The following is a 24,119-nucleotide window of genomic DNA, read 5'->3' as shown; positions in this document are numbered from 1 at the left end:
CCAGCTGTGCAAATGGAAAAAAGATTTTGAGGAGGAGGGGGAAAGCCTCCCTTCATCTGACATAAATATTTAGGTTTTGGCTATATACTGAATTAAAGCAGCGTACCCCCACAAGCCTCTCAGTGCATCTGAGATCTTTACACCTATTTTTATATGCACTGGGTAGCTAAGTCTTAGCAGTTAACCACCAATGATTATCAAGCTTTGGTGATCTCAATTCAGACTGCTTTCTCACGTTCTTTAAAATCCTGAAACACGGGAATCTTGTAAGGGGCAAGAGAGGTGATGTTTCTGAATATTGGAAAATTTCTCCAGACAAGAGAACATTTGAGTGCTAGGTAACTACCACTGAGAAGTCAAACAGCAACTTTGGCAGTCCTTCCTCTTGTGGACTTCTGTGGCTTAATAGACCCCATAGAATCATTATTTACACCAAATACTGCTTTATGGGCACCTCTTTTCTTACTTTTCTTACTTTCCACTATGCCTTTGGGTTGTTTTACTATCATTATTAGACAGTTTTCATGAATACTTTAAGGCAGACAGTGTTAAAAATATCACTATCATGAAGTTTCCACTCATGTCACCTTAGTAAAATTAAGGAAAATGGAAATAAATTGATACAGACCTAAGAAGTTTAAAATGAAACACTGCCATCATCTTTGCATTTGAGAGTTTATCTTTAAAAATAATGCCCATTTGGGCACATGACTAATATACAGTAAATTGATTTATATGCTAGAGAGTCAATAAATACAAACATGCCTTGACTTCAAGTTTTTAAGAATGACCTATTTCCTCTAACTGTGGATCTGAAAGAGAACTCAAAGCTATATGGACAACCCTCTGATTTTCTAGATGAGAAATCTGAAGCCCTCGGTATTGTGTGCTGCCCAAGATCATCACAGAGCAACTCCTGGTCTCCCGGCTCCTTGTCTCATGCCTTTGGAGCCCTCCCTAAATTGGTGCCCATTGTCTAAATCATTTCCATTATTTTCTAGCAACTCTCATGAGAAAGTGAAGTGAGGAAAAACTGTAAATTGGGTTTCTTTAACTGATTCTTTTAAGACCACTCTTTTATAACAACACTGAAAGATGACAGAATTTCTCCTGCCAAGGGATCACTTTCTTACGCTGTTTTATTTTTATTTTTTGAAGATCTTATTTATTTGACAGAGAGAGACACAACGAGAGAGGGAACACAAGCAGGGGGAGTGGGAGAGGGAGAAGCAGGCCTCCCGTGGAGCAGGGAGCCCGATGCGGGGCTCGATCCCAGGATCCTGGGATCATGACCTGAGCCGAAGGCAGATGCCTAACGACTGAGCCACTCAGGCGCCACTTGTGCTGTTTTAAAAGGAGAATTATATATTATACTGATTGATTTTTTTTTTTGCCCAAATAACTCATTTCCTTTCTTCTAAAATAGTGGTTTTTAAACTTCAGTAAGCATAAGAATTGCATGCAAAGCTGGATTAAAGACACAAAGTGATTTAATAGACTCGGGTGGAGCCCAGGAATCAGCATTTTGATACACATCACATGAAAGTGATATAGGGAGTTCATAAACCACATTATCCTTTGCTTCCAAGGAATAAAATATTAGGGCTGGCAACTTAGGTGAAAGGAAAGATTCAGATTTTGGAGAAAGGAGAGATGTAGATTTTACTGAAGGATAAATTCCTATTGTCTATCAGGTGAAGAAGGTAAGAAAGGAGGATTCCAATTTGCAGCATGTCCAAGAAGACACAATTTCAAGAGCAACAGACTTGGGTAAGGAAGAAAAGAGGTAATATCTATAAAAGTGTTAATATCTCTTATAGTCCCTATAGTATATGTGCTTTACATTAAAGATAAATTGGCCAATTAGTCTTCACCTCTAGGATAAGATGTCCTAAGAGAGCAAAACAAATTAATTTTTAAGATTCTATCCCAGAGGGGTGCCTGGGTGGCTCAGTCAGTTAAGTGTCTGCCTTTTTTATATAAATAAATACAATCTTAAAAAAAGAAAGAAAGAAACAATGTTACAAATGTATTTGAGGCTCCCTTTGTACCTCTCTCCACAATCTTTTTCAACTGGGGAAGTCAGCCCTTTCCTAAATTTTATAATTAATTTCCATGCATATTTTCAGTATTTTCATGCTGTGTATCCCTGAGTAATATATAGCCTTGCTTTGCAAATATAAATAATATCATTCTGTACTCCTGTGCAACTTGCTTTTTTCACTCAACCTGTGAGCTTTATGAAATTTGTGTTCATGAAATATGTGGTCATTGTAAATTCATCTTTATTATTATATAGTATTCTATTTAAAGAATGTACCCAGTATTTATCCATTTTATTGTTAATATTAAACTTATTTCTATTTTTTCTAACAATGGTACCATGGATATTCTTGTACAAATCCCCTTGTTCATGCATGCAAGAGTTTCTCTAACATGTTTTCTTTATATACGTGTATGTGTGTGTGTGTGTGTCTAGGAGTGGATTATGTGCACTCACCATTATTGGATGTTGTAAAATTGCTTTCAAAAGTGATTGCACTTACTTGTGCTTCTCGCGGCAGAGAATAAAAATTCCCATTTCTCTATATTCTACCAACACCTGATATTGCAAGACTTAAATATTCATAAATCTGATGCATATGAAATGCAATCTCAGTGTAGTTTAAATTTGAATTTCCCTGATTTACAGCTGCATCTTTTCTCTATTTATTGGACATTCCAGGGTGCTCCTCTGTGCATTTGCATTGCCTATTCATTTCCATTGCCTGTTTGTTTTCTATTGGGTTGTTCATATTTGTTTTTATTGTTTAGGGCCAGATAGTTAATACTTTGGGCTTTGTCAGCCATATGGTCTCTGTCACAACTATTCAACTCTGCCATTGTAGCATCAAAGCGACCATAAATAATACATAAACAAATAGATGAGGCTGTGTTCCAGTAAAACTTTTTGGGCAAAACTAGATGTTGGACTAGTTCTGGCCCATGAGCCATAGTTTCCCAGCCCTGTTTTATAGGTGTTAATCCCTTACTGAAGTCTGATTATTTTTGAAAACCATTTGCAGGATTATGTGAAATTCATAGGGACATACCTCAAAGGTGATCATCTTTTCTTACAAGTTGAGATAGAGCACTTTCAAATTTCTGGTCTCTGTGGTGAGCTCATGCTGAAGATTATATTGCAGAATGAACTAAGAAGAGCCAATTGCAAGCAAAGAAATGCCCCCTCTTTCTGGAATGAATGGTCCAGAAAGAGTCCTGGGCACTCATGGTTTACCTTATTTTCCATCCAAAAATCACCCCAAATATTTTTGACCTGAGGCAATCCCATGACCTATGAAAAGTGGCTATTGACTTTATAAAAGCATGGATGCCAAACCTGCCACTCAAAGTTAGAAGCTGAATATGTATATTAAAAATATGTGTTTATATTTATATTAGTATGCTTATATATATAAACACACATACGGATAAATGGGTATCTGTATGTACATATACATACATAAACATTTCAAAACATGAGAGATTCAGGGAATAAAGAAAGAATATCACACCCATCAGGTATCTGGTATGTATCTAATAGTTGAATCCTCAAGAGAGATGCTATTGTTTCTAAGCTATGAGTCCTCCACAGTTGCATTTAGGGCTGGCAGAGCTCCCACACTGGTTCAGAGGCTTGCAGTCATGCTATCATGGTCTTAAATAGGTGCTTTCATCCACTTGTCCTTTTCTTCTGTGTCTCAATGTCCCTAGAGTGGTCCTGTTGTGCACAGGACCTATTGTTTAGGGATAATTTACAATGAAAACAAGCACACAAAATAACAATGTAAAATTGTTGACATATTAAAAGTTGTCCTGTGGCTGGATTTGGGCTTCTGGCCCTATTTTCCTCTACTACCACATGCACAGAACTGATAGATCTTGGGAAGTGAGGACTGGCACCTTCTAGTGTGACTCACTGAAGTCCATTCTTGACACCAGCTCTTTTCAAGACATCACTGAAGAGTTCTTAAGTTTCCTGACCTGGTTGGACATCCTGGGGTCAGAGACCCTTTTCAGTAGTTCTGAAGACCCATATTGACCCCAAATTTTAAAACATTTAGATAAATATCAGAAATATTTTCCTATTCATGCCTAATCCTTTCTAAATCCGATTTTCTTATCCTGATCTTTCCCTTTTCAAATCTAACCCAAGAGAAGAATGACATTCAAGAGAACTCTCTGAATGACAGAACCACATGTGGAACCCAAGGCCCGAGTGCATAAACTACTGGAGAGGAACAGAACTAGGCACAGGTAAATAAGCATTATAGAAGCCAGGCATTGTAACAGATAGAACAGTAAAGGTAAAAAAAATAAAATCAGAATAGAAATCTAGAAAGATTATCACCTAGTCACGCTGAGAATTTGTTAGGACCAAAGTACTAACACAAAATTCAGTCACAGAATTGGGTTCCTTTTTACTCTCTCGGAATTCCAAATAAAAGTTTGAACGTTTTAGGAAGACCACAGCATAAAGACAAGATTTCAAAGAACTACATGCAAAATGTCAGCATCCCACAAAACAAGTGCATACAGAAGACCAGCGCTTGGGTTAGTTCTTACCTGGAGGCTGAAATATCCCGAAAGCTCTTCTTTGTCTACATGAACATATTTGGAAAGGAATCTAGAAAAGAAGGCAGTAAGAGAATTTAAACTCAAAGAGAAGCTGTGGGAAGATGGAGAGAGAAGACGTCACATTCTGTAGATTCTTTCTATTCCTGACTTGGACACGTAATACAGTGTCAAGAAGGACACTATTGAATACCTCATGGGTAATTTCAAAACCTTTCTTTTTGTCTAGTGACAGTAGTTACCACGACTCTCTTCAAAATAAGGAGTGGCAATCACAATGAAAACTTTAATAATCCTAGGACTTTTGAAAATGTTTTTAAAATCTTTTTTTGAAATGAAAAAATCAGAGACAATGCTTTTATGAAATACAGGCAAACTATCAACCTGAGCAAAGAAAACTATGGAGACTAGATCAATGGTGTTGGACATTAGAATGATGCCAAAAATGCTATTCTTGGAGTCTGGTTGGCGAACTCTTAGTACTATTTATTAAACTCTTCTTTGCCTCATGTTAGTGTTAAAATGTATGGATTCAGTTCATATAATGTGATGAGGAAAGTTAAAAAAAATTTCAATATGAAAGTGAATGGAGAACCTTGAGGTGATAGAGAAATATATATATATTTATCTTTTTTTTAGTGAGCTCTACACCAACATGGGGCTCGAACTCATGACCCTGTGATCAGGAGTCACATGTTCTACCTACTGAGCCAGCCAGGCACCCCGAGGTGATAAACAGATTATAATAACTTTGCCAGCTTCCTCCTTTTATTTCAAAATAACACAAAATTGTAAAGATTTCCAACATTTTCTGAATTTTTTTTTCAAGGAATTTTTACCATGTATTTACTCCTCAGAATCTACTCTGCCAGGGAGTAGAGTTTAGATTAATGTAGGCCAATCTATATGTAAATCACCTGGGAAAGATGTTTAAAAAACCCCCCTCCATTGATTCTGATGTCACAGTCCTGGGATGGAGCCCTGGATTCTCAATATTTAAAAGTTCCTGACTCTGATGTAGTCTCCGACCCAAATTTATGACTTTCTGCTAGAAGATTTTGCAAGTTTGGGTCCTTTGAGAAGCAAACACCGATGATAGGATTGCTCATGCCAGAAATTCATTAGGGGAAATGTTTCTGAGGAAAAATGGGGAGGGGTTGGACAGAGGGAGACCTTTTAGAGCCATTAGACCAAGACACAGGTTTGTTCCAGGTTGGGAGAGAGGGAAGGACAAGAGGTTGGGTGAGTCTTAGAAGTCCAGTTCTATCAAGGTTTGGCAAGACCAGTGGGGAGACCTCAAGAGAAAATTACCATCAGAAGAGTCCCTTGTCTCCTGAGTAACCCTGCCATAGGGTCTTTGCTGCTGTGCTCGGTCCCTGATTGGGTCCAGCCCAGGGAAAATGTAGTGAAGGATTTCCCAGCAGGACTGTGAGCCAGTTAGCCTCCCTATAGTCAGGGGTGCATTTCCATGGCAGCTTCACCAAAGAAGGTATGGCAAGGAGTCCCTCCCTTCAAGCAACTTCCAGTCCAACTTAATTTATGGAATTGAGAAAACCTAAGATTAAGAAAGGACCTTAAAGAAAGTGTTCAATCACCTGTCTGAGGCTGAAGAATGTGCAACAGTGTCTCTGTCACTCTTGGATACATCATATTCACATCCCCACTGGCAGCAGAATCCATCTTTGAGCAGTTTGGGCTGTTAGGAAGTTCCATCCTCTGTGGTGCCAAACTCTTTCTCCTTGATACTTTAAAATACTCAGAAATACAAAGAAATGTGGAGATCATAAGTAAAATCCCCACATTTAACAGTGAGAAATCAGACCCACAGAGGGTAGCTAAATTACCCCCAGCAACATACCTGGTGAATGGCAGATCTGGAGCTAATATCTAGGTCAATTGCTCTTTACACTCTATAATTGGTTTAATTTGTGTTTTTAATTTAGAGGGAAAAGAGAAAAATTTTCACAAATGTAGTGTCATACAAAGCAAGTTAATCGCAATGCCTCAGATGGTCTTTGGTTTATTTAAGGAACGTGCCATGTCCTCTCTGAAAGGACTTTTCTCTTGATCAAACATCCTGTTTGGGCTCGGGTGAAGATAACGAAGAGGCAGAAAGCCAAAGATAATTTCCAGTTAACTAAAGTTGTTCATTAGAAGCCCTACAGTAATACTCTATGAATCCTCCTTCTGCGCAATCCCTGACAACTTATATACCGAATGGTAGGCAGATATTCACCTAAGTTGGTTATTTGTATAGGTTTGTTCTGTTTTCTTTTAGGGTGTATTTGAGTTTCCTCATTTACGATGTTTTGACTTTTATAAAATACATTTAAATATTAATTTTGCATTTAAAAGAAAAGATTGGGTACATTCCCCCCAGAGTCCCCCCCCAACAAGAGAAGAGAAAGTCTGCAGAGAGGTCAGGCCTCAGGGCAGGTTGATTTAGCCACTCAGTGATGTCATCAAGAACCTGAAGTTCTTTCCATTTCTTCTCTGTGCTCTCTTCGGTATTGACTTCATCCTCCGGCAAGCACATGACTGCAGCAGCAGCAGTTAGGTTCCAGAAAGGGAGACGTCACATGTCACACAGCGTCACAGGGAAAAACGTCAGGGTGGTCCAGAGGCAGAAGACCTCAGCAAGCCGAGGGCTTGGGCCACAGCCAGATTCTAGAACTCAGAACAGCCAGGCAGAAGACGCGCAGAGGGCACCGTTTGGGGGCGTGGAGGTTCCATGCCTTCCTTCTCCAGGGGTGCCGCTCTCCTCCTACTTCCCCACCTGTTCACCGACCCCAGAGCCAGATGGGATACATTTTTAAATCTTTGGCCTGATCTTTAGTCAGCAAGAACTGCTAGAAATTTCTAAAATAGAAACAATAGCACTTTGGTGCCATCTTGTGGTAAAATATGAAAAGGTAGGAGGAAAAAGATTATCCACATACGGTATAATAAATCTGTGAGGTTCTGTGCATTTACAGAAAGGTGGGAAAGAAGGGGTGTGTGTGTGTGTGTGTGTGTGCTATTGCCTCCTTCCCTCCTTAATAAGATTTAAAATGAAAATATTGGGCGCCTGGGTGGCTCAGTTGGTTAAGCGACTGCCTTCGGCTCAGGTCATGATCCTGGAGTCCCAGGATCGAGTCCCGCATCGGGCTCCCTGCTCAGCGGGGGGTCTGCTTCTCCCTCTGACCCTCTTCCCTCTCGTGCTCTCTGTCTCTCATTCTCTCTCTCTCAAATAAATAAATAAAATCTTTAAAAAAATAAAAAATAAAATGAAAATATTTATAATTTCCAACATTTCCAATATTTGCAAATTTTAAAAATGGTTTAAATGATGGTTTAAAATCTTGTGTATTGTTTCCAACCGTTCTTCTCACACAGTTATTTATATGTTCATGATTTTACCTTGCTGTGGGGACATCACACTTTCTAGGGTTAAATTCTCAGTGTCTACTTCTGCTTCTACCCATGGAAGCATTCACTCTTTGAGAGATGGCGTGATGATCCAAGTTGTAATCTGGGAAGAAGAAAGAGGCATTTATGTCTTGGCTCTGCCCGTATCCATCTAGGGAGCGAGTGAGCTCTGCCCCTGCAGGATGGAAAGATGAGAGCTGAGTCATGGTCCAGACTAGGTAGGTCAGTCTGGCTAATTTGAAGAAGCATATTTGCTTCTCAAGCCTGAGGTATGTGCACTTGCCCAGTCTTTAATAGAAAGTAAGCTCTATGAGGCAAGGGCTTTATTTTGTTCTCTACTGTATCCCTATCCCCTAGAACATAATTGCCACATGGTAGATATTCAACAAATATTTGTAATATGAATAAAAAATAAAGGGGATATTTTGGTACCCATCTGCCAACTCATTTGTCTTACTTCCTGCCATATTCAGAGCCATAGTGGGTGGAGAGCAATACTGTTTATTGGGCCCTGTCAAAAACTCAACTTCCCAGATATTCACATGGGTAGCTTCTGCAGTTCACACCATTCAGGTTTCTCTTCTAATGTCCATCTCCTCAGAGAGACCTTCCCTGGCCTCACTTGCTAAAATAGCATTCTTTCATATTGTTCTCAACAAATACCGCCTGCTGTCTACCAGGTACTGTTCTCAGCTCTGGATATACGACAGCGAACAAAACGGAGTCCTGCCTGCCCTCGACATTCATGATCTTGGGGAGGGAGCGGGCTTACAAAATAGACAAATACAGATCAGCAGAGGGTGAAGGAGTGTACAACAGCAAGTGTAAAGACTTGTCACGTTTGGAGACACGAGAAGAGTGGCAATAGAGGGAGTTAAAGTAACTTTCTTTGTTGTCTTCCACGAACAGGACGCAAGCACGTCAGTGGAGTGAGGTAATAAAAGATTGACGCAGATGTTATCCCTATAGTATCATGGTCCTTTCTGGACTTTTTGTTTTGACATCAACATCAGCTGACAAACTGTTGCTGTTTTAATATGGTTCCAATATAAGTTCTTGATCTACCTGGAATTATGGGAAGTAAGCCAATTCAACGAGGTAGAACAAATCACAATACTGTTTCAGGCACCATATGCTAGGTGATAGGGGTACCAATGTAAATGACAGAGTGGTGATCCTTCTTGCTGTCATGGAACTAAAGTTCTAATGGGAAAAACAGAATTAAGTGCATAATATAAACAAGGCATTGCCACATTAACAGAGGAGGAGGAATGTGTATTTGGGCGGAGCGAACAGAAGCCTTAACAGAGGTGGTAGCTCCAGTTTACAACCAGAGGGAGAACCTTCCAGCAAGCGGCATTTGGTGTTGGGTAGAGCCAGTGGAGCAGGGGGAGGAGAGGAGGCTTGAGAGGGAGTAGGGAATGGAGCATGCAGAACCTTTTCAATCCTGGCAAGTTGTTCAGACTCTATCTTAAGTACCCTCAAGAGTTTTCAGGACGGAGCAACACAGCTGGTTCAGGCTGCATTCATGCCTTCCAATCAGGCATGTGGACGCTAAGGAGCCCGCACAAACCGTTACAGGGCGAAATCCCCCTGGCCAAGGGCAAACTCTCATCACGTTCCGACTGGGATAAGGGCAACTATACAAAGTTTCTCCTCAGTGCTAAATCTACTGTTGCCAACTCCTACAAAGTCTTTGAATTGAGAAAGATGCAGCCAGGCAACAACTGGCAGCCTTAAAGGAAGGAAAAACAAAGCTCGGAGGGGTTCTTCAGATGGCCCTTTGGAGGTACAAGCTCAACAGAGCTGCAGAGGAAGCGTTTCAAGCAAAGACAAAGAACCCAGCATTCCCCCGCTCCCGAAGGCGAGGAATCTCATTCTCCTAGTCAAAACCACTTCTACTGACACCTTTTTATCACACATGGGGGAAGTCCTATTTAATTTTGCTTCTGTACCTATTTTTGGTAATTGAGGCCATCAAAACATGGATCTCTTGTAGATGAGTTTTCTAGGGTTGCTGTAATGGAAGTAAAACAAGCTGGGTGGCTTAAGTAAGAGAAATTTATTCTCATGGTTCTGGAAACTAAAGTCCGAGATCAAGGTGTGTCCGCAGGTTTTTCTCCTTCTAAGGACTGTGAGGGAGAAATCTGTTCATGCCTTTCTGCTGGCTTCTGGTGGTTGGCTGGCAAATTTTTGGTGTTCTTTGGCCTGTAGAAGCATCACCCCATTCATCCTCCCATGGTGTTTCCCCTGTGTCTGCATTCACATTTCCCGATTAGAATTACTTTCCATAACTGCCAAATAAGGGCCGAATAAGGGGAACTTATCAGCAACTAATGGCTAAATTTTCTTTTTATCCCATTGGTTACAACAATTCTGGACATTGTGTAACAAATTAGATTTCTTCCATACTTCCTCCCCTAAAGAAAACATAAAAAAAAAAAAAAAGCCTTTTTATAGGACCAAATCTTGACAGTCCAAAATATACTTCTGCAGTTGATGAGACTTAGGAAAGCTCTCACCCGTATCTTGTTATATAAAGCATGCTTTTTTTTAAAAAAAAAAAAATTAAAATTGAAGGAATAAAATTTACTAATGGGTTCTGTATGAATTTACCTTTTACTTACCATATAAAGTAAATCTTAAAAATTCCATCAGGTGGAGGTTATCTCCCACCAAATAAATAAGTGTACAAAAAACTGGGTCACCACTTCATTAGTTAAAATGAGAGTAATTAACAATAGTCAATATTACAAAACCAGAATTGAAAGATTTAGAGAATGGGTATTCCGGCTTACTAACATTTTGAAGAAACTGAATGCTAACAATAAATACTTTTTGTTGTACTCCTCGTGGCTTGATACATCTTCATGCATTTTAAAAATTCACAATGCTGAATTATGCCTTTTATTTGTCTGACACCCATTCCAGCAACCCATTATCTCTAGAGCTAGGTCATATCCTTCCTAAAAACTGCTTTTCTGATTGAACAAATCCCTTACTTGAACTTAGTATGATTTTCATTCTGAATGTGGCCTCAATCCTCCACCCCCAAAACCCCACTAATTTTAGAATTCCATTAGCTTCTTTGATCCGAGTAGACAGAAATCTGAAAATTCCTTATGAATCTTATTCCTTATGAAGTTTTCAAGCATAATTTTTATTTATTATCTTTTTTAAGATTTTAAGAGAGAAAGCACAAGAGCGGGGGAAGGGTCAGAGGGAGAAGCAGGCTCCCCGCTGAGCAAGGAGCCTGATGTGGGACTGGATCCCAGGATGCCAGGATCATGACCTGAGTGGAAGGCAGATGCCCAACTGACTGAGCCACGCAGGTGCACTTCAAGCATAATTTAAAGGCTAGTTCCTCGGCATCAAAAGTAAGAACCTGCTAATTTTAATTATGTGGCCACATGTCCCTGAAGCTTGTACATGCAAATAATAGCAAACACAAATAGCACTCACTATGCCAGGCACCTTTCCAAGGGCTTTACAGATAATGACCAGTTACAGGCATTCTTATTACAAATGACAGATGAGGGAACTAAGGCACAGAGAAGTAACGTATGTAAGATTACACAGTAATGGTGGGTCTAGGATTCACACCAGGGCAGTCAGCCCGCAGATGCTGTGCCGTCAATCACATGCCATACTGCCTCTCTCAAAATAACACAAGAGAATTTTTTCTGTAGTTATATTTTATGAAAGACAAAACAAAATATAGGAATTCAAAGGTTCACTCCAGTAACCGCCATACATTACGCTTTTCACCTTATTTAAAAGTTATGTTATACAGAGCTTTCAGAAACACATTTATTGTGTAGTTATACCAATTTTTTTTCAAATCCAAATAACAAGAACGTAATACAAATTTATTTTAAATAAACCTTAGAATCAGAATTAACTTGGTAAATTAAGTCATCTCTTGAAAAAGTGTTAAATCCATTTGGGGTTTATTTCTTTGCCTCCAACTAAAGAATTTAAAGTAGAAGCATCCTGTTTGTTGATATTTTTAAAAACTATGTCCAAATACAAATTAGTTTGGAAGTTCTTGAAAATTAATGAGCAAGCAATTTGGTTTTCTCCACTATTTAACCATTACAGAACTGCAACTGTTGAAGAAACACTATTGGAATTCTGGACAATAGAAAGTATAAAACCAGACTGTTAGAAGAGACAACAAAATGTAAGTTAGAAAATTCATAAACATACATTTATTTAGGAAATACAATTACCAGAGTCCTGGATATTTCAGTGATCATTCCACATTATAAAATATTCACAACATGTATTCTTTTAAGTCTACACCAAGTCATGCTGATGTTCTTTTCAGAGAAGCCATAGCCATTTCTTCTATTAAATGCTGTAATATCCATTTAAATTGTAAACAAAGTACTTGAGCCAAACTACTTAAGTACTTGAGCAAAATAACTAAAAAATTTAGAAGAGGAAGACAATGATTTTTTAAAACACATCTGAATTATCAAATCCCAAACCAGGTCATTATAATCTAGTATACTATTGGATAAAGTGGCCATATGAAGACAGCACATAATTATCAATGACAGTATTTCTCATCTGCAGCTTTTAAACATGCTTTCTCAACAAATAAACATTTATTTTTGTTAAGTTTTAAAGGCAAAGGGGGCAGAAGGATGACAGACATTAAAATTTTACATTTAAACTACTGGCAGATTAAAAAAAAAGATAAAAGATAAACTGTAATTACTTCCCAAATAAGGAATGCCAAATATCTTTTATTCCTAAAGAAATTACTAAGGAAGATAATCAATTATTGTATTTGCAGCTACTTAACAGTAGCTGTAATTTGAGTTATTCTATTCTGGTACTTCCAGAGTCCAGTGTAATTAGAGCATTTTATAAAGGGGAAAACAAGTGGTTCTCTACCCTAGATGTCCTTTAGAACCACCTGGAAACTTTAAAAAAACAAGTATCTGGCCCCACCCTTGGAGATTCTGAACTTACTTGGTATGGAATGGGACTCCTGTAGTACTATTTCTTAAAGCTCTGCAGGGTGTTCTAATGTGCAGCGAAGGCTGAGAATCACTGAATCCACCCATTTTGAAATACCAAGAAAATAGATGGAAATTGGGTAGTTTATAATTTACAAATAAAAAACTTATTTACTTATAATGTGTTTACATTCATGAATCATACATTTATTTATAAGATGACAATTCCCTTCATTCCCTCACTATACTAGACCACTACTGTACATCTTTGCCACTGAATGACTGTATTTTTCTGTGGTCAAGATTTAAAATTCTGGGATACACTGTGAAAACTCCATTAACAAAAACAAACTACTGCTACTCATGCTCAACAGTAGCAAGCAAAACTACTGTATTTGGCTCCTTTAAGCTATCTTTATTTTAAGAATTATAAATAAGTGCCAACCCACACAACGAACAGATTGTGGATTACTGTAGAAGAAAAAAAAAATAGCTTACTCAACTTACTAAGTTTCAACACCAAAAAAGATTGAACTTGGCTGAAAGTTCTGAAACAGCTGAGATACTGAACCAGGAAGCTATAATTTATAATGAAATGCTGACACGCCCTTAAAAGCTACTACAGCTGTAGCTATACTAAAATAAGATTTTTCAGTATTTACTTACCCTGTAATACAATACGAGCATAATAATATTACTGTTTTTATATGCACCAAGATCTTTCTTTAATATGTAAAGCTCTACAACAAATACCTCTAATAATTTTACAATTAAATTAAGTCCATAATTCTTCTACACTACTTTGGTCTCAACATTTTAAAAACATCAATTAATTTTGAAAATACACAATTTAACAACATGATCCTATCAATACAAGCACGTTTTATAGTGGACTAAAGACACATTCAACCATGCAATCCAGTGTTCAATACCTAAATGATAAGTAACAATGCTGATTGACTTTTATTCTGAAAATCACTGAAAACTGGAATAATCTTGTAAGACTCACAGTGCTCACAAACATGCAGAAAAAGGTATACATTTCTATTCTTCCTGAAGGAATGTTACAAAATGCCCACTTTTTACACAGGGTCAGTAATTAGGATAAATTCCTTATACATTTCAACCCATTATCTTCTTTTTAGCATCTGTTACTTAAAATTCTTAAAATCCGTACAAATTTTCCTATAAATTGTGACTGAAAATGAACTTCGACTCTCAATTTCCATCTTGAAAAAGACCTCAGTCATAGTCCTACACTACTAGCTGCCTTTCAGTAAAAGAGTGACATCCAGTGGACAAATGAAAGTATCTCTCAGAATTCCCATCATTTGAATCAAAGATCAAATCTCTAAATTCAACCATCTCAGTATGAATGAGTTCCTACTCATTTTGACTTAAGAGTCTGCAGATTCTTATGAATATATCACCTCATAATTTCTATGTATCTTAGGTATATACTTCTATCTTCTTCCTATTTAAAATCAATTATTTTAAGTTGAGCTAGTTAAGAGTGTGTAACTCTTGAGGCTAGTGAGGTTAAAAGTATTACTTTTTTGTCTTTGCTTCTGCTATTTACCAGCACAAACTAACTGGCTCATCTCTAGGAATGGAAAAACCAAAATATAAGAAATATATTTAAATAAAAATGAACAGCATTAAAAAAAATTTGCAAAAGATGAAACCTGAACCTGTTTTTGCATTTGTAATTTATGCTATATTGAACATAAATAGATATAATCAGTAATGCCAACAACCAAATTACATCCTCTTGCCTCACTGCTCAAATATTATGAAAGAATATATATTTTAGCATTGATTGTTTCAGTGTTTAAAAACTTTTATAAATCAGTATAAATGAATATTCATTATACATTATGTTTAAATAAAAGTAAAAAACTTCCACTCTGCTGCGTTATGATTTACCACTGATTATATATATTATGCATGTGTTCAAAGTACAAAATGCAGCAGTGGTGTTAACACTGATAGTGTAATGAACTGCTGTAGCTGAGACTGTTACGTTTAATTTCTTGGAAACCGTAAAGAAATTTTACAGGTTAAAAAAAATAGAGTAAGCAAAAAAAGAACTGGAGAACTGTTATTTTTAAATAAGCAGCCAAATGAAGAAAACTTTTTTCTAAAAAAAGATTAAGAATGTAAAAGTACATTTTAATATTAAAAAAGCATTTTTAAAAATCTATAACAACTTTATGACAAAATCTGCATTTGAAAAAGGCCTGTAAAAACAGCAGGACAGAATTGTCCTCATCACCTTTCACTTTTTCTTGTCAGAAAAAAGTGTATGCATCTCTGGAACCATAAACAATGTTAAAATAGGTGTTTATAAAATGGCAAGGAGGATTTCACGGGAAGTTTCTGTTTCTTTTTTACAATCACTGGCATTGCGGCCATCAGTAGGTCACAAGTAAAACTTTCCTAGCTAAAAGCAAAATGGAATATAAAGTTTTGAATTGCATTAGGTCTGTTGCCTGCGTTTCGCTGATCTCATTTTTTCAAAGCGTGACTCCATTTCTTCTAGGACCTTGGGTGTATATCGTACTACTAATTTAACCTTTCCCTGAGCTGCTTTCAGCAGTTCTACAGCTTTTTCATGATGTTCTCCTTCAACGCTCTAGGAAAAAAAATAGACATGAACACACACACAATTAATATTCAGGTTTTGTTAGATAACTCAAAATACAAAAATGTTTAAAGTACATATAAGTAAAAAAGTTTTAATGTTTTGTCATCACAACACTACAAACCTATGAGATAATCTGGCTTTGTCATTTTAATCAGTGTGAAATTCTCTGCTAAATCATATTCTGTTTATAGTCCAGGAACTGATTTTTAAGTTCCAAATAATTACTCTGAATACCAATCAATCTGCCCTATTATTTCACTAAGTCAGAAGTAAATTAAGTAACTGCTATTCTGTAAGACTAAAATGAGGGCAGACTTCTAATTTAAGGTACTTCCTTAACTACTGGAGAGCTTAACTACTTCATAACAATCATACTAAGCATTGCTAATTTACAATGGAAAAGAAGCAAAACACACTTAATTCCTTAAAAAGTATCACTGTCCTAAAGAGTACTGCCCAGGATTCCCCCAAGGGATTTCTTTATTTAATAATTTATTTTTATTAACACGTAATGTATTATTTGTTTCAGGGGTACAGGTCATCAGTCTTACACAATTCACAGCGCTCATCGTAGCACATACCCTCCCCAAGGGATTTCTAAACTACAGAGCTTTTTTGGTACACCCCTCCCCACCCCGCCCATTTTGTTTCTATAACTCAAATACACCCCCAAGTGGTTACAATGCATTACTACAAATAGAAATAAAATTCATCCATACCACTCCATTAACAGAAAGGAGCTGATCTCCTCGCTTGAGGCCCCCATGTCTATCAGCAATTCCACCTGGAATTATTCGAGATATATAGATTGGAGAATTTTGTTCTTTGCCTCCCATAATATTGAATCCAAGGCCTTCTTCTGTTTTTGGTAGCTCAACAACTCGAGGATGAGAATGTCCTTCGCTGGCAGCAAATGCAGCCACAGTAGCCTCAAAGAAAATTTTACATATTTAAAAATGTGATCTTTATTGTTTCAGTTCTTTTGTGTCTTTTAAATTTTTTTATTTTTTAAAGATTTTATTTATTTATTTGACAGGGAGATAGAGAGAGCAGGGGGAGTAGGGGGAGCAGGGGGAGCAGGGAACCCGATGCGGGGCCATCCCAGGACCCTGGGATCATGACCTGAGCCGAAGGCAGACGCTCAATCGACTGAGCCACTCAGGTGCCCCTTTTTGTCTCTTTTTTAAAACTACTTTACTTTTGATGTCTGCATGCTCACACATTCACTGGCAGTTAGGAGAAGGTAAAAGTGAGTGCATGGGGTTTTAGAGATGATGACGGGAAAGCATACCCTCGGTCCATGTAGGAGGTATTAAGATTGGTTAGGTCACTCAGGCCACCCAGTGTCCAGAACTTCTGTGCAGCAACAGGCAAGCAGGCTTGCCTGGCAGATGAGCACTGGTGCACATTAAAGAGAAAACTCCCCCAGCATACCAGCAGCCCTAAGCTTTGGGCTGAATAGCCTGGCTCCTTTAGGAGCTTTTGTACAAGACACAACCTACCTACATAATAACCTGTAAGGAGATTAAGTGTCCTTATGCAGTCATTTGGGCTGCTGTACTATCTCTGTACTATATACTAAATAGCTAATTAAAGAAATAATTCAATATTGAGAAAAAGACGGATACATATGACCATGAAATTTTTTTGTTGCTTTAGTTAACAACCCAGTTAATACTAAAATCCCACAGAAGATGAAACAGAGTCACATCTTTAAAACTTTCAAATTTAGACTAATCTACACTAATTCTAATGCAAAGTTGAGATTTTTGGTTTCATTCTGCTTTTATTTTTTTTAAAGATTTTATTTATTTATTTGACAGACACAGCGAGAGAGGGAACACAAGCAGGGAGAGTGGGAGAGGGAGAAGCAGGCCTCCCGCGGAGCAGGGAGCCCGATGCAGGGCTCGATCCCAGGACTCTGGGATCATGACCTAAGCTGAAGGCAGACACCTAACGACTGAGCCACTCAGGCACCCTGATTTTGTTCTGCTTTTAAAGGTAATGAAATAATCTGGTACCATTTTTCATGATAGACCAGCGTCCCATGAGCAAAAATGGGAAGAAGAAGGAAATCAAGATTTGTTGAATACCACTAGGTTCCAAGGTCTGAAAGAAGCCCTGTTTTACAGATATTAGAACTAAGGCCCAGAAATTCAGTAAGCCATGAAGGTCATAAAATTAAGGAATTTCAAGCCAAGTTTCTATACTTTTACAGCAAATGGTAGATATTTGATAGGTTTATTTTGAAAACTAACACAGTATCTTTCAAGCCACACTAAACTGTCTCAAATACAGAGACATTTTTTTACACACTTCCAAACTATACCCACATGTTTAAATGTTTATATTCAACAGAGAATCCAATATTTCCTTTTATGGACCAGTACCTAACAAGGCAAAATTATCTGCTAATGGCTAAGTCTAGTATAAGTCACCTAATGCTGATATTAATTTATTTTAACAAAACATGACAGACATTGAGGTCAATGCTGGAAATATCGGAGGAAATCACTGGCACAGAAAAGCACATAAAACCTGCCATATGCAGCTCTGAAGAGGTAACCTACTAACAACATTTACCCGTATTTGCACAGTTAAGGTAAAGGAGAAAAGCAAAGAGCAACATGGGGGAATACCCAGTTCTACCATTTGCTGTCTGTGTGGTTTAAGAAAAATAACCTAATCTAATGTTTCCTCACCAATAAAATCAGAATAATATATACCTCAGAGTTTTGATGAAAATTTATGTAATTAGTGATATAATATGTATATTATATATAACAACTATGTATTACATGTGTATTACTATTTTTGTGCAAGTGTATTTTTAATGCATTATCTAAACGGTATGATAAAAGTATTTCTTGTAAAGCCAATAAAAAACGTCTTGTCTCTGTATTTGAGACAGTTTAGTGTGGCTTGAAAGATACTCTATGTTAGTTTTCAAAATAAGCCTATCAAGCTCCCTGCTCAGCGGGAGGCCTGCTTCTCCCTCTCCCACTCCCCCTGCTTGTGTTCCTGCTCTCTCTGTTTCTCTCTCTATCAAATAAATCAAATTTAAAAAAAAAAAAAAAAAAAAAAAACAACAAAATAAGCCTATCAAATATCTAATAATTCCCTATTTTAAACCTCTCGTTTATGATGAATTCTCTCACTTTTACTAAATAAAAAAACAAAACAAAACAATTACCTTTGCAGTTGCATTAGCTCTCACTTCAGGACTGCTACTGATGTCCACAGTCTCGTAGACATGTTCATATACCTGTAAAACCCAAAGTTATCACCATGATTTAAAATCTCAGAATATACCATGTTTGAGTTCTAAATCAGGTTAATGAGTGTGTTCAAGTTTTAGGCAGTTATGCCATCTCGGTAAAATGTTTTTCTATTAAAAATTCCAAAAAATGAAGAGGTACAAAATTCCAGTTATAAAATGAGTATGGACATGAAAAGTATAGTATAGGGAATATAATCTTAGTACTGTAATAACACGTCTGGTGACAGATGCGGACTACACTTATTGTGGTGAACACTGAGTAATGAACAGAACCTGAAATTCATATAACATTGTATGTAAATTACACTTCAATAAAAAATTATTTTCAAAAAATGAGATGGATAGGTTCTAATATTTTACTAAAGTTTGTTTTCTTAAAAACTTCTGAACCCAGATTTCAGAGTATTATCTTACACCTAATTAACTCAAGCTTTTGGTAAATTTAATCCCATTAACTTACCTCTCTTACAGCATTACAGAATTCACTTTGAAGGACTCTTTGTAAAGCCTGAAGTTTCTGTGGTGGTACCTCTCCACTCCTTTGCAGTTTTTCCAACAACTCAATTGCTCTACAAATATCTAGAGTTAAACAAACATACACTGATAAATAATTTTCTCTGAAGATTCTTTAAATGCCTGTAACAGGATTCAATCCTCAAGGATTAACCAGAAAAATGTAAAATATGGAGGAAAAAGTGTAAGAGTGCGAGCTTGTGTGTTTGGTGGGGAGGGGATGTGAATACACATTAAGAGGGAGGGAATGCAAAATCTGAGAATGCTAAATTTTTATGTAATTAAGAACCTAATGTTGCACACATACAAGATCTGGAAAATAGTATCTTTGAAAGATGGAGGAAAACTGAAAATAAAATACTAAATGTCACAGGAAAGGACAGGTTCAAATGTGAGAGACACATGAACACTTTATTGCTTCAAAACACTGACAGTTCTTTCTGGAACTAGTTAGTCAATAAAAATTTATCTATCATTATTAGTAATCAAAGCACAGAGTAGTGCAAAGACTGTGTGCTAGTGAAATTCCTGTTCATTTCCCAAAGAAAACCACAATTTATATGTAGATATGAACCATTCAATAACAGATACAGTTAGTGGCAGGGACACAGTTAAAACAATGGTATAAAGGAATAAATTAACTGTGGCCTGCTTTCAGCTCATAATCATTAACACAGTCTTTTAATTAAGACAACCTCAATCAAATACATATGTTTACAAAATAGAAAAATAAAAAGTTTTGTCAATCTGGCCTCAATATTAGCTGTGTGATCTCGGGCAAGTTACTTAACGTCTGTGCCCCAGTGTCTCTGCTGTAAAATGGAAGTAACAGTACCTTCCTTATAAGAATTATTTGACAACTAAACCAAAAAATGCATGTCTGGCATGTAGTGAGCATAAATGTTATGTTACCTGAACATTAATTAATCATAAGAAATATTAAAGGGCTGTACACATTTACACAAATATATTAACCATGTTAGGAAATTCTCATTGGGAAGTGTGAGAGTGTTTTATGAATTAAGAAATTTTATAAGATTCAGAGTAGGGTTGGGGAGCCTGGGTGGCTCAGTTGGTTAAGCATCTCCCTTAGGCTCAGGTCATGTTCTCTGGGTCCTGGGATGAGCCTTGAGTCAGGCTCCGCACTCAGTGGGGAGTCTGATTCTCCTTTTAGGCTCAGGTCATGTTCTCCGGGTCCTGGGATGAGCCTTGAGTCAGGCTCCGCACTCAGTGGGGAGTCTGCTTCTCCCTTTCTCTTTGTCCCACCCCCTCCAACACTTGCCCCTGCCCTGTGCTCCCCCCTCTCAAATAAATAAATAAAATCTTTATATTAAAAAAAAAACACTCAGAGTCACGTTTAAAACACTGTTAGTAACTGCCTCTATTTTTTTTTTTTTCTTAACTGTTTTTGTACCCCAGGGGGCTAGAGTACCTATTACTGTATTATTCTTTGCCTCCTTTTAAAAGGAAAAGGCTCTAAACTTTGTTTTATACCCACAAGTCTGGAACTTTTTCTTTATAGAATTAATATGGCCTTCTTTGTGTATGCAACTGCAAAACTAGGAATAAATGTAGTGAAAAAAGGAAGTAGATTTTTCAATTTCAGGTTAATAAAAGCTTAAACTGATGTTAATCAAATGCAATGGAATCAGACTTTCCCCATTCTGATAACCCGTCACTAGGATGACTGGTGAATGGGGACTGTTGGTTCATGGCTTATTTTAATTTACAAAGTTATGATATGTAAACTACATAAATATTTCAAATTTAACAAAAAATTGAAACAACTCTTTACTGCACCTAAACTGTACCTAATACGTGCTCAAATGTATTCCACTGAATCATGTTTTGATTATTTAGAAGACACTCAGGATCTTGATTATATGCACAATTTTATATTGTAGGACTGTTGGGAGTGTTTGTTAATAGTTTGTTAAACCGGGGGCGCCTGGGTGGCTCAGTCGTTAAGCGTCTGCCTTCGGCTCAGGTCATGGTCCCGGGGTCCTGGGATCGAGTCCCACATCGGGCTCCCTGCTCTGCCGGGAGCCTGCTTCTCCCTCTCCCAGTCCCCCTGCTTGCGTTCGCTCTCTCTCTGTGTCTCTCTCTGTCAAATAAATAAATAAAATCTTAAAAAAAAAAAAAAAGTCATCTATATTAAAAAAAAAAAGTTTGTTAAACCGAATTCTAAAGAAGAAACAGCTGAGGTAATCTTTCTTATCCTGCTAAATGGCAACCATTAGTAATTCATCCTACTAAGCGCTGAGCATTCTGTTATAGAACTGAAAAGAACTCTGAAAAAGCAAAAAAACAAAGCCATGACTACCACCAAAACTAAATGCCAGAGGTAAAGTTTCACACTTTGTGCTGCACTTAAAAATACAAAAGACCGCCAACATGTTAGAATCCTACAACCGGTTTTCAGAGAAAAACACCTACTCCTGTTAACAAAGAACAGATTTGTTCCCGTCTACAAAGCACAGTGCCATTGTGCTCAGGAGGAACAGGTCCCAGTCTTAGGCCTAACTTAGTAAGTCTTCCCAGAGTAGCTACTCCCCTGTCAAAAATGATGCTTTAATTAATGGTCTGGTGGGCAGGTGGAAAACAGTATCATTTATAAAGAGACTTACAAATAGTGAACACCATAAGGAGTAAATAATGTTAAGTGAGCATGTGTGTGAAGGTATGAGGAAAGAGGTTTCTCTAAATACAGTAATTCCAGAAATGTATTTCTTCTTGGGGCAGAAGTTAATATTCAGGCTGACAGGCAAATGTTAATATTTGGACGATATTTACAACAGCCACTCTGTATTTCGTTTACTACTGGTACTCAAAATGTTCAGTCTGTTTTTGACTCACCAATAACTTCTAATACTGGTGTGTCAAAAGCACGCATGAAATAAAGGTTTGGGGAAGGAAACCGTGGAATGCTGAGGACCCTGACAGGCACATAGCCATGTATTTTCACTGGCTCTTCCGTAGCTAATTACTCAGCAGAACAGATCGGACTCTCCTTGACAGTCTGCTCTGAAAGGCAAGCAACCAGCCACAGTTAACAGTTTCAAGGTTTGTAAAGAGGGAATAAGACTACACGTTCAATATTTTACAACCTACCACTATTCCAACCAGTTACGTAACCTTCTTCCCAAGACCAAATCAGCAGGGTAATTTTTAAAGCACCTTCTCTGTACGTGGGAGGGGCACCAAGGCCAGGAAACAGCCCAAAACAAACACAAGTGAGGTTGTGCCGAAAACGCGACGGAGCTCGTGCGTAAGTAAGGATTCGGTGGTAAATGCGCTGTGTGTCCGGGACGTCCGCGATCTGAGAGAGAAGGCGGGGACACCGGATTTGTGCGTGCATAAATACGGGCAGTGAGTGCAGTCGGTCCGAACCGGGCGTGCGATGCTTGCTTCTGGGGCTGACACGTCTCCGGACGACGCGTCTGCTGTGCGCACCAAAGGAGCGCGTCTGCGGCGCGTGTCTGCGAACGCGCACAGGTGGTGTTTAACTGTGCTGTGCCCGGGCACAGTCCATGTGAACAGAGCAGGGGTCTGAGTACCAGTGAAGGGACCACAGGCGCCCTCCGAGGGGCCAGGCGCATCGACTTCGGCGCGAGGGACAGCCTGGATCCGGTCTCGGAGCCTGGGTCGCCCCTCCTCCCCTCCGGCAATACGGCACTCCTTCACCCCCTCCGCCCACCTCGGTCTGGGGCTCGGCCTGGGCCGCACTCACCCCTCTCCAGCCGCACAGGTTCTCCCAGCGCCGCCATCTTCTCCCTTTGCCTGCAGACCCACAGGAAATGACGACATAGGGTGCGGCGGAGGGGCGGGGCTTAGTAGGAGCTGGAAGGGCGACGGATTGACAGCATCGCGAGAGTAGGAGCGCTGGCTCTGAGGGGAGTGGAGGAGACCTGGGTGCGGGGGTCTTGGCCTTGGTCTCGCGCAGAACCTTAAGCGGTTCCGAGGTTAGCGGATCCCCGGTCTCTGAAAATGAAGAAGCACCTTTGCTGACTCTTGCTCCCTACCTCGGACTCAGGCCTTGTCCCGCCCGCTTGGAACTTTCGGCTCCAAGTGGAAGTCTGGATTCTTGTCCTGGCTTGACCATTAATGGCTGTATGAGTCTGGGCTTCTTACTTAATCTCCTTTGGCCTCAATTTCCCTGTCTGTGCGATGAAAGGTGCTATCTCCAAGCTCTTTTCCACCCTTAAACTTTGGGATTCGGTGACACTGTATAACGGGATAAATTCTCCTTTTGTGGCAGCATGGCTTTAATTTTAAAAATCAAGGCATGAGTCTTCCCTGCAAATCTGTTTGAGAGTAAGGATGGAAAGTACAAAAAAGCATGAAACACCTGGGTGAGCAAGAGAACAAGGCACTTCGGTGCACAAAGGAACCATTTTTAAAAGCTGATCCAAAATGAAGCAAATTTTTTAATGCATTACAGGTTCTTAGGGCCACTTCTGAAAATTCATGAACCAAGAAAAAATTTAGTACTTAATTTAAATGGAATATTAAGTTGCCCAGTATTTAGATCTCACTGACATTTAATCATTTAAGCCATGTCTCTGCTGTTAACTGTGTTAGGTTCGTTCTTTCTTTTTTTTTTTTTTTTTTTTAAGATTTTATTTATCTATTTGACACACAGAGAGAGAAAGAGTACAAGCAGGGGGAGCAGCCAGAGGGAGAGGGA

The 24,119-nt window shown here is 38.4% G+C and overlaps 1 protein-coding gene across 1 annotated transcript; it reads right to left on the bottom strand.

The window, feature by feature from the left end:
• Nucleotides 1-12,218: 12,218 nt before the first annotated feature.
• LIN7C (lin-7 homolog C, crumbs cell polarity complex component) lies at nt 12,219-23,252 on the bottom strand. The gene is made up of 5 exons (XM_045893990.3): nt 23,163-23,252; nt 19,380-19,498; nt 18,833-18,904; nt 16,359-16,568; nt 12,219-15,627 (listed from the first exon to the last, which is right to left on the bottom strand). Exons 1-5 carry the CDS (start codon nt 23,197-23,199, stop codon nt 15,472-15,474), a joined length of 594 nt encoding a protein of 197 aa, XP_045749946.1. The 5' UTR covers nt 23,200-23,252; the 3' UTR covers nt 12,219-15,471.
• Nucleotides 23,253-24,119: the final 867 nt, after the last annotated feature.

Source organism: Mirounga angustirostris, unplaced genomic scaffold (genome assembly GCF_029215605.1).
Source record: "Mirounga angustirostris isolate CCGP_5_RB_7025 unplaced genomic scaffold, mMirAng1.0.hap1 SCAF_13, whole genome shotgun sequence".
NCBI lineage: Eukaryota > Metazoa > Chordata > Mammalia > Carnivora > Phocidae > Mirounga > Mirounga angustirostris.
The sequence above is the reverse complement of the archived record's forward strand: the minus strand, read 5'-3'. Positions and strand labels throughout refer to the sequence as shown.

What these genes read in the sequence shown, in the direction of transcription:
- LIN7C (XM_045893990.3), bottom strand. Translation starts at nt 23,199, where the DNA reads ATGGCGGCGCTGGGAGAACCTGTGCGGCTGGAGAGGG. An exon ending in TCTGTAATGCTGTAAGAGAG is followed by an intron (nt 18,905 to 19,379) that starts GTAAGTTAATGG and finishes TGGGTTTTACAG; the next exon opens with GTATATGAACATGTCTACGA. An exon ending in GAGCTAATGCAACTGCAAAG is followed by an intron (nt 16,569 to 18,832) that starts GTAATTGTTTTG and finishes ATTTTCTTTGAG; the next exon opens with GCTACTGTGGCTGCATTTGC.